At 38.4% G+C, this 16,425-nt stretch overlaps 1 protein-coding gene across 1 annotated transcript in view; it reads right to left on the reverse strand.

Moving 5' to 3' along the window:
• LOC124593718 (general transcription and DNA repair factor IIH helicase subunit XPD) overlaps positions 1–8,017 on the reverse strand; it is a 48,732-nt gene extending 40,715 nt beyond the window's left edge. Inside the window, exons 1-5 of the mRNA XM_047132030.1 lie at positions 7,881–8,017; positions 7,571–7,670; positions 7,216–7,470; positions 6,902–7,135; positions 313–436 (exon numbers count right to left, since the gene is read on the reverse strand). Coding sequence (XP_046987986.1) covers positions 313–436; positions 6,902–7,135; positions 7,216–7,470; positions 7,571–7,670; positions 7,881–7,885 — 718 coding nt within the window. The 5' untranslated portion in view covers positions 7,886–8,017. The remainder of the gene's footprint in view (positions 1–312; positions 437–6,901; positions 7,136–7,215; positions 7,471–7,570; positions 7,671–7,880) is intronic.
• Between the last annotated feature and the right edge of the window lie 8,408 nt (positions 8,018–16,425).

The raw sequence follows: 16,425 nt of genomic DNA on the forward strand, positions 1-16,425 counted from the left end.
GTAGCTTCCCACCACCACTGAGTCCTCACTGCCTAATTTTGGCACTTACTTTTCCTTGAGATGAGAGGTAAATTTCCTACTCAACAGACCAAATGTAATATCTTCTGTGAAAGCACTCAGATTTTCTCTTAAACGAACAATGGTATACAAAGTCAATGATTCAGTAGGTGCTATGAGACATTACGGTCATTTGTTCTTATGGTGGCTAAAATGTGTGCACTAGCAAAAGTACTGGAAACTGTTACTGTTTCAAAAGCTATGCAAAAATCTGAGGCCATTTTGCCCCAGAAAAGGGATTCAAAATTATCTTACCAATGTTGTGTGCTTCATCAAACACTACAACAGATGACTTGCTAAGTTCCTTGGACACAACTTCAGCAATTTTAGGATCTAGGAGATAGTGGTAACTGTATACAACAATGTTGGCATGTGTGATCTGAAACAAATTATAAAAATAGAAAGGCTTAGGTGCGCGGAAATCAAAATTTTACAAAGCTGACTGACAAATCATAAACTACAAAACCATTACAGTAATTAAATTAAAATAGGTAAAGAGTTCATAGCAAGCAAGCACAAAAACAGGAACAATATAGTGAGTGTAAACACATTTTAGCCTCGAGCTTACAAAACAGAACCTTTCTACATTTAGTATTTGAGAAAAAAGGCAAAGATGTGATACAGATAACAAAATAATAGCTGATTTCATTATGCTTCTGCCAATTTCTGCCCCATCTGCTGCACTGTGGCACTGTGTGTTTGTTTGTGTGTGTGTGTGTGTGTGTGTGTGTGTGTTGGGGCTTATGGGCACTCAACGTCGAGGTCATCAGTGCCCTGACACACATTAAATGCAACGAATGTGGACAAACTTAGCAAAATCGAAGCACACATGCAAAGAAAGCAGGAAAAGAAGGAAAATGCTACATAAGAAAGTAAAACGTAAGGAAAGCAAAAACGTAGTAGCAAGAATGGCACAGGAAATTGTCATTGGCTGGCCACTTACATAAAATATGGGCAAGCTTGTCACACAGCGAGCAAATTAAGACCCTCTCCCTAAAATCTTTGTAGAAACATTTGACAAGGCACAGAACTTTAAAACTTTAACCACATTTGTTCGAGTGTTTCCTAAAAGAGACGGCAGGTCCGCTGGCAAGTCAGCCGTGGCCCGCTGGTCAGAAAATAAAACGTGGCGCACAGTGACCTGGACGCCACAAGCACCACACGTTGGAGGGTCCTCTCGTCAGAGCAGGAAGCCATGCGTCATAGGACTGTGGCCTATTCGAAGCCAAGTGAGGAGAACCTTGTCCCGTCGACGGGGCTGGAAGGAAGCCCACACACGCGTTGTGGGCTTGACTAAACGGAGCTTATTGTCAGTCATTTCCAGCCAATCATCCTCCCACCGACACATGTCTCTTGAGCTCAAAAGCGAGGTGAGTGCGTGCAGGGGGATAGGACACCGAAATATTTGTGGGTCGAGACACGCCTCCTTGGCTGTGAGAGCTGCCCTTTCATTCCCAGCAATGCCGACGTGTCCCGGAACCCAGCAGAAAGACACCACCTTCCACAGTGACTGCAGTTGGAGGAGGGCATCCTGGATGGTCTGGACTATTTGATCTGCTGGATACAAACATTGCAATGAGTGAAGGGCACTTAGTGAATCAGAACAGACAAGGAATTTAGGACAGAAAGAATGTCTCATCTGCTCCAGTGCCTGCAAGATCGCAGACAATTCTGCATCAAAGACATCAAAAGTCTGAGGCAGTCGAACCTTGAGGACACGATCCGGAAAAACAACAGAGCACCCTACGGAATCCCCCCGTTTCGACCCATCCATACCAGCTGCATGGAGCAACACCAATATTTAACTTATTATCCCAAGGGATGTCAGCAGTAGGCTTGCTGTGAATCTTGAAATCTTCCCAACGACTGAATACTCAATGATGTTTCAGGTACGCAACTGATCACAGTTTTCTACCACACAGGATACTTCATCTTAGTACTTGTCGGACATGTTGAATGGAGCTATCGAAGAATACCATCGGCTACCCAACAGCACAATTTATTTGCGCATGGTAAATGCTACATGGATGCATCGTGATCATAGTTGCGACACTGACCACACTGCCAGCAAGCAGTACCCTCAATGGTGGAAATGTGAAACAGGATATCTGGTGTGTTGTCACTCACTGTGGCCCTTGGCATACTCTTATCTTTTCTGAGAGAAAATCATGAAACTATGGGTTTCCATACATTATTAGCTTACTGTCCTTGTTAATATGGGTTTCCACAATGCTCATCTCCACAGATTCTTTAATAATGTCATCCCAAAATAAATTAGCAGTAGTTAAACTTGTTTCACCATATTTCATTGCGTGGTTGGTGGATATACATGTTCTGCAATGACAGACTTCAGACTTCCTAAGTAGCGGAAGGTGAGTGCAGCGTTGCTGTTCTGTGCAATGTTCTTCCAGGATATGTGTATATAAGCCATACCACATTGGCATGGCATACTCCTGCCTTCCTCAATAATAAATCATATTTTATTGTTCCAAGAAGACCTGCAATCTTAGGTGGACAGAAAAACACTTAAACTTGAAATTTCTGGAGTGTCCTGCCTACTTTGAATGACATGTTGCCAACTAACAAAAGAAAAGTTGCTGATTTTGCCGGCTTACTGTGCTCCTTGTCCAGTGCTGATTTTTTTTTGGACAAGCTCCGTAGACAAACTTGTAATTGGAAACTATGTGTGCCTTATGTGCAACAGTCTTAAGCACACTCATGGTGGGAATATGCAAATTTAAATCCACGTTAGTGAGCTTGAACTAAAATGAATGACCCAAAGAGCCATTGTTGTTCCACATAACCAGATAATCCAAGAATGGCAGAAAATCTTCTTTTGATGTTACCATGGTAAACTGGATCTTCTTATGAATGGAGTTTGATGGCAGAAAAATTCATTACTTTGTCTTCTCCATGGGACCACACTATGAAAGTGTGATGGAACCCGATTATTTCATTGATTTGCTCACAGTGAAGATAACAGGGAACGTCAAGATCCATGGCAATCAACAACCCAATCTGAATTTCACATTTCCCTCACTGAGAGCACTGCCTGCTGGGAGTCTGTTCGGTCTTGCAATAAAATTATGATCACGGTGCATGCACACAACACATACAGCCCACTAATAAACTGTGTGCTGAGGGCAATTGACGTCAGTCTCTGACAGCTGATCTGCAGGTGCCTAGCAGGTGCCCAGCTGAAAAATTATATGATGGTAGAAAACGATAACCGGCTTCACTCCCAAAACATCATTTAGTCAGTTCACTACCATCTATGTGGCCAAGAACTAGTGGGATGAGATATTTCCCACCGAAAGAATTTAAATTTGCTCCTTCCAAGAAGAATTCTATCACACTAATCTGCATTTGAAACCTTGGCTGCGGAGGCAGGTATAAATCAAGATACGAATTTACCACAAAATTCTACAGTGAGCAGTACATATAAAGAAGAATCTAAGGGCAAATATTTTATGACTAAAATAGAATCTGTGAGTGGATTGTCTCTATTATATAATAAAATTTATTGTGTATTTATTGCTAGCGTAAAGAGAGGAATGAATCATTTGACAAAGCTGACAATAAGACAGATGCAAGACCTGCTCAAGAAAATTGTGCGCTTATAATGGAGATTTATATCTTCTATAGCGATAGAAAATGTGTTGTTAACTCTGCAATCAAGAGATGGGCTGTTAGAAAGGGTATAAATACCTCCAGCTGGACTGAATGGTTTTCATGTTTTACAAACTGTTATAGTAAGAAGATATCCTAATACATAAATGGTTCAACGCTACAGAAAGGGGAAAAAAACTGAAAGCCTACAAATAAAAGATACTATGAATTGAATTATTAATGAGGAGCAAGATATTATATAAGAAGAATAACAGAATGATGCAGGTATGTAATGCTACAGATATGTGGGTGGAATGAAATGAGTGAAGATAACCATCTATAGTACACATCGCCAGGAATGTAACTCTGTGTGTGCGCGTTAAAGTGTGTCTGTGTACTCTGAACAGTAAGGAAAGTTCGTAGCTGAGCTACTATGTCCAGTTCTCATACATGTGCCTATTCAGTACTCAAACACAATGTGAATGCAGATGAAGCTCAACTTCATCTGCCAGGGAGGGAGGAAAGGGGGAGTGGGAGGGAGGGAGAGAGGAGAGGGGGAGGGAGAGAGAGAATGAGGGGAGGGGAGGGGGGAAGATTAATTTGTGTTTGGCACTTTTGTCCAAGAACATTTCTCATAAACTGTAATTTTGCGAACATTATTCCACACTGTAATGCGACAGAATCTACGTTTTATTGAAGTAAATCAGTTGCAAAATTATAAAGAATGAAGCAACCAGTCACAGAAACATGATTTATTTATCTTGTTGCAAATCAATTTCGACTGATATCAGTCATCATCGGTGCATTTTTCTAACCGATACATGCCATAAGTAGAAGTACTGTCCTTGGCAGATTTCTATGATAATAGAAATTGGCCAAGGACAGTACTTCCACTTATGGCATGTGATGCTACACAGTATAGAGTTTACTAGGGTGTTGAGTCTTTGTACTTGCCTTGTTTTCAGCTATAGACATGCTCCACTGCGTTATAGATAAGACCTGAAGCTTAGTATTTGGTATTGTTTGTCACTCTCCTCACTGTACGACAGCATCTCTGCCAGACATTGTTCATTGTGCATATGTTAACAGATATGATAAACTTTTGATGTTTGACATTCAGAGTCTAGCAGTGCTCGTACAATTTAGTCTGCTGGGGCACTAACTGTGTAGATATACATATAGTCTATACTAGTATCAACCAAATCAACAGTGTAACTGTTTGGTGAGTTTTTCCTTCCCTTCAGCTCTTATGTAGGCTAATCTGAATCTGTGATTTCTAAAAATAAAATGATAAAACTTTTATCTTCACTTTTCACAATTCTAAGTGTGCTGAAGCAGCACTGTTTTGTATTTTACCCTGTGTATCCCAATATCTAGCATTTGACAAAGAAAATTATGGGCTGAGGTACAGGCAGAAGTACAGGGGTATTTCACTTCAAGCTAGTGTGCATCTACTTATGGCATGTAGTCAGGATTACAGAGGAGTTCTGTATGAAGGGCTCTGTTTTACAACCAAATGAGCTAATTATTTAGCTGCACTTCTCTTGCTTTTGAATGACAAGAGATCACAGTACCTAATGGAGGCAGTCTCTCCTGGCAAATGAGGAACAATCCTTAGAAGATGTTGTATCAATTCAACATGGGAAATAAAATCAAACAATGGAAAATCACGGACAGAATAACAATAAGGAATACGGTACTGCTAGCCTACTTATCATATAGAGGTGGCGGTGAGTGGCAGACAGATAAATTTAGATTAAACTCTCGCATTGTCCAGTACTTCAGTCTTCTTTTACATCTGCTGTGTCTACTGCTCAGTGCCTCTTCTATCAGGTGATTACAACATGGAAGATACACTGAAACACTACACAAATGGTGGAAGTTGCCTTCAGCTGCATGCGGGTGTGGATAAGTGCACCCTAGTATAAACCACATTGTACAATGTTGCAACATTAGATAATATCTAGGAGTGACAGCTGATTTCTTCACACTAGATCACTGTTACTTTTTTATACACAGTTACTGTCTGCATATCTTCTGTATTACTGACTTACAAATTGTCCTTGGAAACAAAATATATGCAGATAGCAATACACTAGATAAAAAATAACTACGAACGCACTTTGCATTTCATTTTCACGAATTAATAATTTTACTTTTATCAAACAGCTCAATGAATAAACCATTTATTGTGAATTTACATTTTTATACAGAAATCTACAATTCAGAATCGAAACTCTCCATATTAAGCTGATAGAATACATGTTTCTCCTATACATGTGAGGACTCTTTTTATAAAAATTTAGCATTTTATGTACTGCACACTACGTATTCAGTGTTACCAAATCCCCTGACATGAGAAGCATGTTCATTTGCACAAATATGGTGGAAACTACACTGCATAATATTGCCTGACATTTAAGGATTATGTGGACTCAGACTCATGAAGGAATATCTTACATGAGGACACAAGGCCGAAGAACACCTAACAGAACAAATGTATCTCAAGTAAAAGTTTCGTTGTGAACCCCTCTTGCATTTTTCGTACTTTATATACAGCATAGGAACATAATATGCATCGAAATAACTGTAGGAGATGTGGCCATTATTTAACAGTCCTATCCTGAATTTCCTTTGCAGTTTTAATTTTTATGACGAAACTTGCATTAAATATGGCAAAGTGCATTTACATATGGCCCAGATATAAACATTAAGCTACGCTACAAGTGATATTTGGGTTTCAAATTCAGCCTTCCTCAATCATCAATCAAATTATCACCTTTCAACCTAACCTAGACCACAGGCTTTGCTACAGATCTATCACCACAACCAAGAATTCAGAGGGAGTCCAATATCACTATTATGTAACACATCTACTGACCCAACTATACTCATAAGTGGGGAGGGAGAAGTGGGACCATTTAAAAAGCACTAGTGGGCAGATATTTAGGATGAATATGCTTGTATGCAAGATGGTCTGACAATGAAGACAATGGAAAATAATATAATTTTTACAAATCACAGCCAGCACTTTTGTAACAAGGAATACAGTTTACCAGAATTACAACTTCAACAATTAGCTGTCCATCTACCACCCAAAATGTCAACATTTCATTAATTACTTCAAAATGATTGACATAGGTATATAGCAATGGACAGCTATTTTCAGACTCAGAAGAACTGGAGACACTTGGTGGATTATAAGTGATTTATAACAGTAAAACCATAAGCTTACCGCATATCGAGCAAGGAAATATGGGCACCAACCCATGTCTCGACCATAATCCTTCAAATCATCTATGCTATATACACCAGGTGCCATTGGAGCTTCTTTGCCAAAAGTACTGAAGGCTTCATAGAAGTTGCACACAGGAACAGACTCATCATAGCTGTGACGGTCCCGTATGTACGATGCAGTCAAGCTGTGACATCGACCATCGACTATTTTGCCATCACGCTCTTTACTGACCTGTGAATAACAGTGAAGTTTAAGTTGGGCCTATTTATTCCAAAAAGGAAGGAGTATATATAAATCTGATAAATGAATACCTGCGGATGAATGCACAGATTTTTGCGTGAACTCAGGACCAGCCCAAGTATCCTAGGTTTCTCTTCAGTCTGTTTCTCGATGTATGCAATTAACTTTTTAAGTTCCTCAATAACTTTCTCAATTTCAGGAACAGTACGAGAACAATATATTAATTTTGTTACATCCAATGGGTTGTTCGCCATGTAAGCCACAATCAAGGACAATAGTGATATTGTTTTACCAGTGCCTGACGGCATTTCCAGCAGGCAATGGCCCTGGAAAAAGTAAAAAGTAATCACAGCAACATTGTTCACACATTTTACATGATCACACGTATTTCATTTTCCCAAAAACTACGTCAGCACTACTGCATACCTTCGCATCCAGGCCCTTCTTAAGCTCCAACATGTATGCATACTGTTCCGGGTAAATGTAATCATAAGGGAAATAGACCGGTAAACCATCGACATCCAACCTATCAATATAAATCCACAAAATAAGTAATTCCACTTTTTAACGTTCATGACAGGGCAAAACCACATAATGTACTGCTAAACTAAAAGGAGTATTAATGACACAATGATGAGTACGATGAAACAAAGTTTTTTTGACGTTTACATGACGGGAGGGAACCTTATATATTTAAAAAAAAGATGAGGAAGAAAATGTTCCGTACTATTCATACCTCATTATTTTTATGTGTATTTTCTAATAATTTTTCGGAATGCCAAGACCAAAAAATTCCAAACATTCACATGTTGTGCACAGCTATAACTTTGTGTATCAACACAATCACTCGACTCTTGGACGCTCCTACCAACGTTGAACGTACACACTACATACAGCCAAACTATTATAATTATTTGAGATGCATGTTAGTTGTATTGGCTGCACTGGAACAGCCAAAGTACCTCCAAAGCAGACATTCCCAAACGAGAAGCAACAAAGGGGCCTGCACACGTCCAATATTTATTCACGACACAGATTTTTCAAACCTTCAACACATTGGAGCGACTTCACGCCACCAATAATAAAGACAAAAATCGTTAATTGACAACGCGGTTTTACAAGGCTAGTATGTAGAACACCCCGTCCAAAAGGAAGTGTGTGCTGTAATTATGTTATCTATAGCTCGCAAGTAATAGAAGCCAGCGAAACAGAGGAAATGGGTCCGAGAATGATCGAAACAACAAACGAGTTACTGATCACGTGTTAACTTATTAATAATAAGAACCATCCACCAGAAAGATTCCATATTATGTTCCGATGACTTCTGGACAGTACCGGTACAACACGTTACTAATGTTGAAAAGAGATAGAACAGAGAAGCAAAATACGTTAATGAGAGAAGCAATTGCGGTCAACGAGAGATTAGGGGTAACTTTGAGATTCCTGGCGACATGTAGGTTAATCGAGTGCTCGAAGTGTAGTTCTATAATACCATCAAACACAAAGCAGAGCCACAGAGACTCCTCCATTGCCCACCATAAAGTGGTGCACACAGTGATTACCCTTGCATAGGTCTATTAAAACTGTTGTACATTGAAAGACCACTTAAAAATTTTAATTTGAGGTACGATGTGAGCAAAGGCGAATTGAATATAAACAGTGTACACTAACGCCCTGTGGCTGACACATCCAGCTCTGTCAACATTTGATTGGAGAATATTGTCAAAGCACACGTTCAGTATGTGTTGAGATACTGAGAATATTATGAAGGCCGTTAATACTACTTGTCAATATTTCTAGTATAGTCAGTACATCAATACACGCCCTCAGACGGTAAATATATTGGCAGGTTGACAATATTACTGAACGTGTGAGCGCCTCTTATGATATAGACGCTGAAACAGGAATTGAAAAGAATTTGTGTAGCAAGTTTAAATTTAAATTCTCTGATTTTATCTGAAGATTCATTAATTCTCACCAAATGCACGACACCTAAGATACTACCACAATCTAACATATACAATGGCCACACTCACTCCTGTGAAAATTGTTACCATCTGACAGCTGATGTGACACTAGCGCTTCCAGTGGCGAGAAAGCAGTCATAAAAGTACAGTTTGTTTTTAATCATTTTTAAAGTCAATTAGTGAAATAGTTATTAAATTTTTGCGTTCCAAACATTATTAAATTATCAAGACATGAATGATCATGAAATACAAGTAAAAACAGAGGAACCTCCTAGATCAATGATATAAGCTACAACTTAATGATGAAGAAATACATTCGAATATATGTGTAATTGCAGCTTACTCTGCTGAAAACAAGAGAATATAAACACATATTTTATGCATGAGAAGAATATATTGCCCACTTGGAGTGGCCACGCAGTCTAAGGCGCCATGTCACGGATTGTGCGGCCCCTCCTGCCGGAGGCTTGAGTTTTCCCTCGGGCCTGGGTGTGTCTTGTTCTTAGCACAAGTTAGTTCAAGTAGTGTGTAAGTCTAGGGACCAATGACTTCAGCAGTTTGGCCCCTTAGGGATTCACACACTTTTGAACATTTTTGAGAATATATTTCTTTTTTTGTCTGTTAATATGACAGGCACTTTCTCTGACATGTAATAGCTTTTTGGGGAGCTTCATGTTTTGGACAGATTTACACTTTATTCGACTTTCTAATATGTAAATATTTTTGTAAATATAATTATTTTTGTTTCAAAAGCGATTGTGTTGAAGCTTCTTACTGTTTGTGGCTCAGATGCAGCAACAATTGTGAAATTGGTTTCTTCTATGTTGGGAAACAATTTTTCTGCTTTTATTCTGTTGTTATCAGGCCTGTGTGGTTTGTTTCTTCAGCTATGATTGTGGTAGCTTGTCTGCTACATCGAATAATGTAGGTACGAGTATTTAATTGCACACACATTGTCTATGTTCCATATTCACTAATTTCACTGGAAGTGCAACGAAGAAAACTTCACGTTTTTGAGTAGATGTGTGATACCTTTCTGCAAAAGGACAGGTCTTCTTTTGTTTACTAGCAATATTTTTGTTCTTGAAGAACATGGGGTTCCGCTCTAAATATCCATAGGTTACAAGAAAATTGAAAATAAACTGTTATGTAAAGTAGCTTTTCATACCTCCTAGAGTTGTTAGGAAACCTAAAGAAAGGCAAATATGGTGTTGTCTTCCGTTGTTGCTGCAATTTATTGCGCTTCAGATGGTCCCGTTTGTAAGAACCATTCTGCAGACTAATATAAACAATTACGATTAGCATTCACTTTCACGAGATCTCGCAGAAATCAACAATATAACTTCCTGGTCTCTTGGGGCGCTAACAATTGCAGTGGATAACAAAAAATGGACTGAATATCGTGACTGTTGTGTTAGACTGTGATACTACTCAAATAATCTATTTTCTGAACAGGGTAAATGAACATTACAACTTACTGTAAGTCGACCAAAATATGTTTGCACGACAAAATGAAAATTGAGGCGTATTAAAACGCTACTTTCAAAAATGAACAATAGGCATCAAAGAGTTTCGGATGTATTAAAGCAGTTCTTATTATGTAACTTACAGATAACCTGTTTTAATTTGCTGTGATGTAACATGATATGATGACCAGTGTGAATCCCACCATATGAAATCCATTGTGGAATGTTTTGACACCAATGATGTGATGTGAGGTGATGAACAGAGTGAATTGGCCTTACACCTTAACAAGTGGTACTGCAGCCTGGTGATGCCATGACAGCCGGTGAGAATTGGCCTTCAATCTTCATTTTATTGTTTGCTTTGTTTTCATGACACTTTCTGAAAGCTCCATGTGGAGCTGGATTTTTTTTTCTAAGAGTATTCTCCCACAAAAGAGGCCAAATATCTGAAACTGAAAGATGAATTTGTTTTACAACACATGGACAAAGAAAGAGGGCTACGCTGTGCATAAATGTGAGCATAAATAGATGAAACTTTTTCATTAAGAAAAACCTTTTCGACAGTGATAAAGTGAACTCTCTTGAAGGATAAAAATACAGTTCTTTTTGTGTTATTTGGTAATTTAAAAAATCGAAACAATGTATTGAAGAAAGGGCTCTATGTATTGACTTCAAAATATTGTTCAGAGCGTTTTTTTTTGTTATTTATGTAGCAGCTTTGGATGTACATGTTTGCATCATCAGTTTTACACAAGTAGACTCAAGTAACATTTCACTTTTTGTCAAGGTATTGGAATCACATAGATTTGTGCCAATGGTTGTGCTGATGCTAACATCAGCAAATAGAAACATTTTGCTTTCAGTTGTGAGAGGTAAGTCATTTATGAACTAAATATCAGAAGCAACAGAGATCCTAGTAGCTGTCTTGTGCTAGATCCTGAGTTATTTGTTGAAATTTAATTCCTACTGTTTGTTTTCGGTTTTGCAGATATCGTTTCATGGTATTAAGAGCTGCACCCCTAGTTCGTCTGATTCCATAGTGATCAAGTTTCCGTATTAAAATTTCATGGCCAACTAGGTCGAAAGCTTTTGATAAGACACAAAATATGCCAAAAGGATTTTCGCCTTCATCTAACCCCTCCGTGATTACGTTTATACATTCAAAGGTCGCTGAAACTGTTGAATTTTCCTTCTGGATCCTAATTGTTTACCATTTATGATGTCATTTCTTTCAAAATGTGATATACATTAATGCACATTATTTAAAAAAAGTCTGAGGAAATGGACTGCAATGTAACTAGTCTGTAGTTGCCAGAATACATTGGATCTCCATTTTTGCAGAGTGGTAAGAGACTGGTTATTTTCATTCTCTCTGGATAACTACCTTCTGTCAGACATGAACTATCTAGGTGGCAAAGCATTTTGGCCGTTTCATTCGTTATTAACTTTAAAATTTTAATTTAAGGCCCACTTATGTCACTAGAGATTTTACTATCATGATGTCTTTATCACTTTTACTACCCCTTGCTTGTTGTAAGTTACAAATAACATAAGTTAGTGATTGAGTCTTGCTTATTTTTAGGCAGCTGTAGGGCTTGCAGAGGCTCACTTTTGTTATATTGTGTAATTCTATGGCATACGTTTGTAATGATTTGTTGAAAGTGCTACTGCTATGCAATCTTCTACTACTCTGTTGTATAATTTGAGTTTTAGGCATTTGCTATTACTGTCTTACGATTTTCTTGTTTCTTTGTTAATTATGTTTCTGTGCTCCTGACTGTTTGATGACCAAAGAGTTACGGTTCCCATAAAAATTTTTGCAGCTTGTTTTCCTACTGGAAGTCGTTCTGCAAGCTTTATAATATTAATGAAAATGGTCAGGTTTGTGTGCATCTTCACTAATGCTAAGAAGATGTTTTATATTTTTTCAGGATAGAAGTAAACTGCTCACCAACCATGGTATATGACCTCCTTTTTTCTTCACTCTTCTTGTTTTACTTGGCAGGCACTCTTCTATGGCTTTTAAGTAAATATCCAGTAGAATGATATGTATGTAGTGTCATAAAGTTAAAATTCTGGCCAATTTTCGTTTTCCAATGTTAGAGATGCTAATGTCTATGTAAAAGAACCAGCAGTGAGAATCGACCTTCACAACACCATTTATAACTAAGTTCTGTGAGCTGTGTTCTGATAAACTCATTTCATTTATCAGGCATCTATACCAATTTCATTTAACGTTTATAATTATATAATGAATGGCAGATTGGATGGCCTTGCTCAGTATAGTAAAACTCTCAACAGTATTATGAAAACCACAAGTTCTAAGCAGAGTTACAAATTCTGTTTTCAGACTTGTGTATGATGTTGCTGTTGTTGTGGTCCACAGTTCAGAGACTGGTTTGATGCAGCTCTCCATGCTACTCTGTCCTCTGCAAGCTTCTTCATCTCCCAGTACCCACTGCAACCTACATCCTTCTCAATCTGTTTTGTGTATTCATCTCTTGGTCTCCCTCTACGATTTTTACCCTACACGCTGCCCTCCAATACTAAATTGGTGATCCCTTTATGCCTCAGAATATGTCCTACCAACCAACCCCTTCCTCTAGTCAAGTTGTACTACACATTTCTCTTCTCCCCAATTCTATTCAATACCTCCTTATTAGTTATGTGATCTACCCATCTAATCTTCAGCATCCTTCTGTAGCACCACATTTCGAAAGCTTCTATTCTCGTTTCGCCTAAACTATTTATCGTCCACATTTTACTTCCATACATGGCTACAGTCCATACAAATACTTTCAGAAAAGACTTCCAGGCACTAAAACTATACTTGAAGTAAAAAAATTTCTCTTCTTCAGAAACGCTTTCCTTGCCATTGCCAGTCTACATTTTATATCCTCTCTACTTCGACCATCATCAGTTATTTTGCTCCCCAAATAGCAAAACTCATTTACTACTTTAAGCGTCTCATTTCCTAATCTAATTCTCTCAGCATTACCCGATTTAATTCGACTACATTCCATTATCCTTGTTTTGCTTTTGTTGATGTTCATCTTATATCCTCCTTTCAAGACACTGTCCATTCCGTTCAGCTGCTCTTCCAGGTCCTTTGCTGTCTCTGACGGAATTACAATGTCATTGGCGAAGCTCAAAGTTTTTATTTCTTCTCCATGGTTTTCCTTTTGTTTCCTTTAATGTTTGCTAAATATACAGATTGAATAACATTGGGGTTAGGCTACAACCCTGTCTCACTCCCTTCCCAACTACTGCTTCTCTTTCATTCCCCTCAACTCTTGTAACTGCCACCTGATTTCTGTACAAATTGTAAATAGCCTTTTGCTCCCTGTATTTTACCCCTGCCACCTTCAGAATTTGAAAGAGAGTATTCCAGTCAACAATGTCAAAAGCTTTCTCTAAATCTACAAATGCTAGAAACATAGGTTTGCCTTTCCCTAATCTATTTTCTAAGATAAGTCATAGGGTCAGTATTGCCTCACGTGTTCCAACATTTCTATGGAATCCAAACTGATCTTCCCCAAAGTCGGCTTCTACCAGTTTTTCCATTCATCTGAAAATAGCTGTGGCTTATTAAATTTATAATTCGGTAATTTTTACATCTGCCAACACCTGCTTTCTTTGGGGTTGGAATTATTATATTCTTCTTGAAGTCTGATGGTATTTCGCCTGTGTCATACATCTTGCTCACCAGATGGTAGAGTTTTTCTCCCAAGGCTATCAGTAGTTCTAATGGAATGTTGTCTTCTCCTGGGGCCTTGTTTCGACTTAGGTCTTTCAGTGCTCTGTCAAACTCCTCACACAGTATCATATCTCCCATTTCATCTTCATCTATATCTTCTTTCATTTCCATAATATTGTCCTCAAGAACATTGCCCTTGTATAGACCCTCCGTATACTCCTTCCACCTTTCTGCTTTCCCTTCTTTGCTTAGAACTGGGTTTCCACCTGAGCTCTTGATATTCAAGCAAGTGGTTCTCTTTTCTCCAAAAGTCTCTTTAATTTTCCTGTAGGCAGCATCTATCTTGCCCCTTGTGATATACGCCTCTACATCCTTACATTTGTCCTCTAGCCATACCTGCTTAGCCATTTTGTACTTCCTGTCGATCTCATTTTTGAGACGTTTGTATTCGTTTTTGCCTGCTTTATTTACTACATTTTTGTATTTTCTCCTTTCATCAATTAAATGCAGTATCTCTTCTGCTACCCAAAGATTTCTATCAACCCCCGTCCTTTTTATCTACTTTATGCTCTGCTGCCTTCACTATTTCATCTCTCAAAGCTACCCATTCTTCTTCTACTGTATTTCTTTCCCTCATTCTTGTCAATCATTCCCTAATGTTCTCTCTGAAGTTCTCTACAACCTCTGGTTCTGTCAGTTTATCCAGGTCCCATCTCCTTAAATTCCCACCTTTTTGCAGTTTCTTTAGTTTTAATCTACAGTTCATAACCAATAGATCGTGGTCAGAGTCCACATCTGCCCCTGGAAATGTCTTACAATTTAAAACCTGGTTCCTAAATCTCTGTCTTACCATTATATAATCTGTCTGAAACCCGCCAGTATCTCCAGGCTTCTTCCATGTATACAACCTTCTTTTATGATTCTTGAACCAAGTGTTAGCTACGATTAAGTTATGCTCTGTCCAAAATTCTACCAGGCGGCTTCCTCTTTCATTCCTTACCCCCATTCCGTATTCAACTACTACGTTTCCTTCTCTTCCTTTTCTTACTCTTGAATTCCAGTCACCCATGACTATTAAATTTCGTCTCAATTCACTACCTGAATAATTTCTTTTATCTCATCATACATTTCATCAATCTCTTCATCATCCACGCAGCTAGTTGGCATGTAAACTTGTACTACTGTGGTAGGTATGGGCTTCGTATCTCTCTTGGCCACAATAATGCGCTCATTATGCTGTTTGTAGTAGCTTACCCGCATTCCTATTTTTTATTTATTATTAAACCTACTCCTGCATTACCCCTATTTGATTTTGTATTTATAACCCTGTATTCACCTGACCAAAAGTCTTGTTCCTCCAGCCACTGAACTTAATTAATTCCTACTATATCTAACTTTAACCTATCCATTTCCCTTTTTAAATTTTCTAACCTACATGCCCGATTAAGGGATCAGACATTCCATGCTGCGATCCGTAGAACGCCAGTTTTCTTTCTCCTGATAACGACGTCCTCCTGAGTAGTCCCCACCCAGAGATCCGAATGGGGGACTATTTTACCTCCGGAATATTTTACCCAAGAGGACGCCATATTCATTTAACCATACAGTAAAGCTGTATGCCCTCGGAAAAAATTACGGCTGTATTTTCCCCTTGCTTTCAGCTGTTCGCAGTACCAGCACAGCAAGGCCGTTTTGGTTAGTGTTACAAGGCCAGATGAGTTAATCATCCAGACTGTTGTTCGTGCAACTACTGAAAAGGCTGCTGCCCCTCTTTTGTATGATAAACAGTTGATATTCATATCCCCACATAAGATTAGTTTACTCCTCCAGTACCCTATCCTCGAATTGTATAAAACTATTGAAAATAGCACTTGGTGCTCTATATATAGATGCTATAATATAAGCTACATTTTGCAGCTCAATTGTTATACCACTGAGTTTGCAGCAGTTTCCTACAGAATATTTATCTATGGGAAATGCTGTAAATAGGCAGTTTATACTTTCCTTTACAGATAAGTAACTGCCTCTATTACTGAAATGTTTTCGGTAGAAGCGTGATATTGATTTATAATGTACATTTAGTTTCATTTTCTCTGAGTCAATGCTCTTGCTTTGGAGAGAACTGTAGATATCAATTCCAAGTTAGTATCG

Source organism: Schistocerca americana, chromosome 2, assembly GCF_021461395.2.
Source record: "Schistocerca americana isolate TAMUIC-IGC-003095 chromosome 2, iqSchAmer2.1, whole genome shotgun sequence".
In the NCBI taxonomy this organism is placed as follows: domain Eukaryota; kingdom Metazoa; phylum Arthropoda; class Insecta; order Orthoptera; family Acrididae; genus Schistocerca; species Schistocerca americana.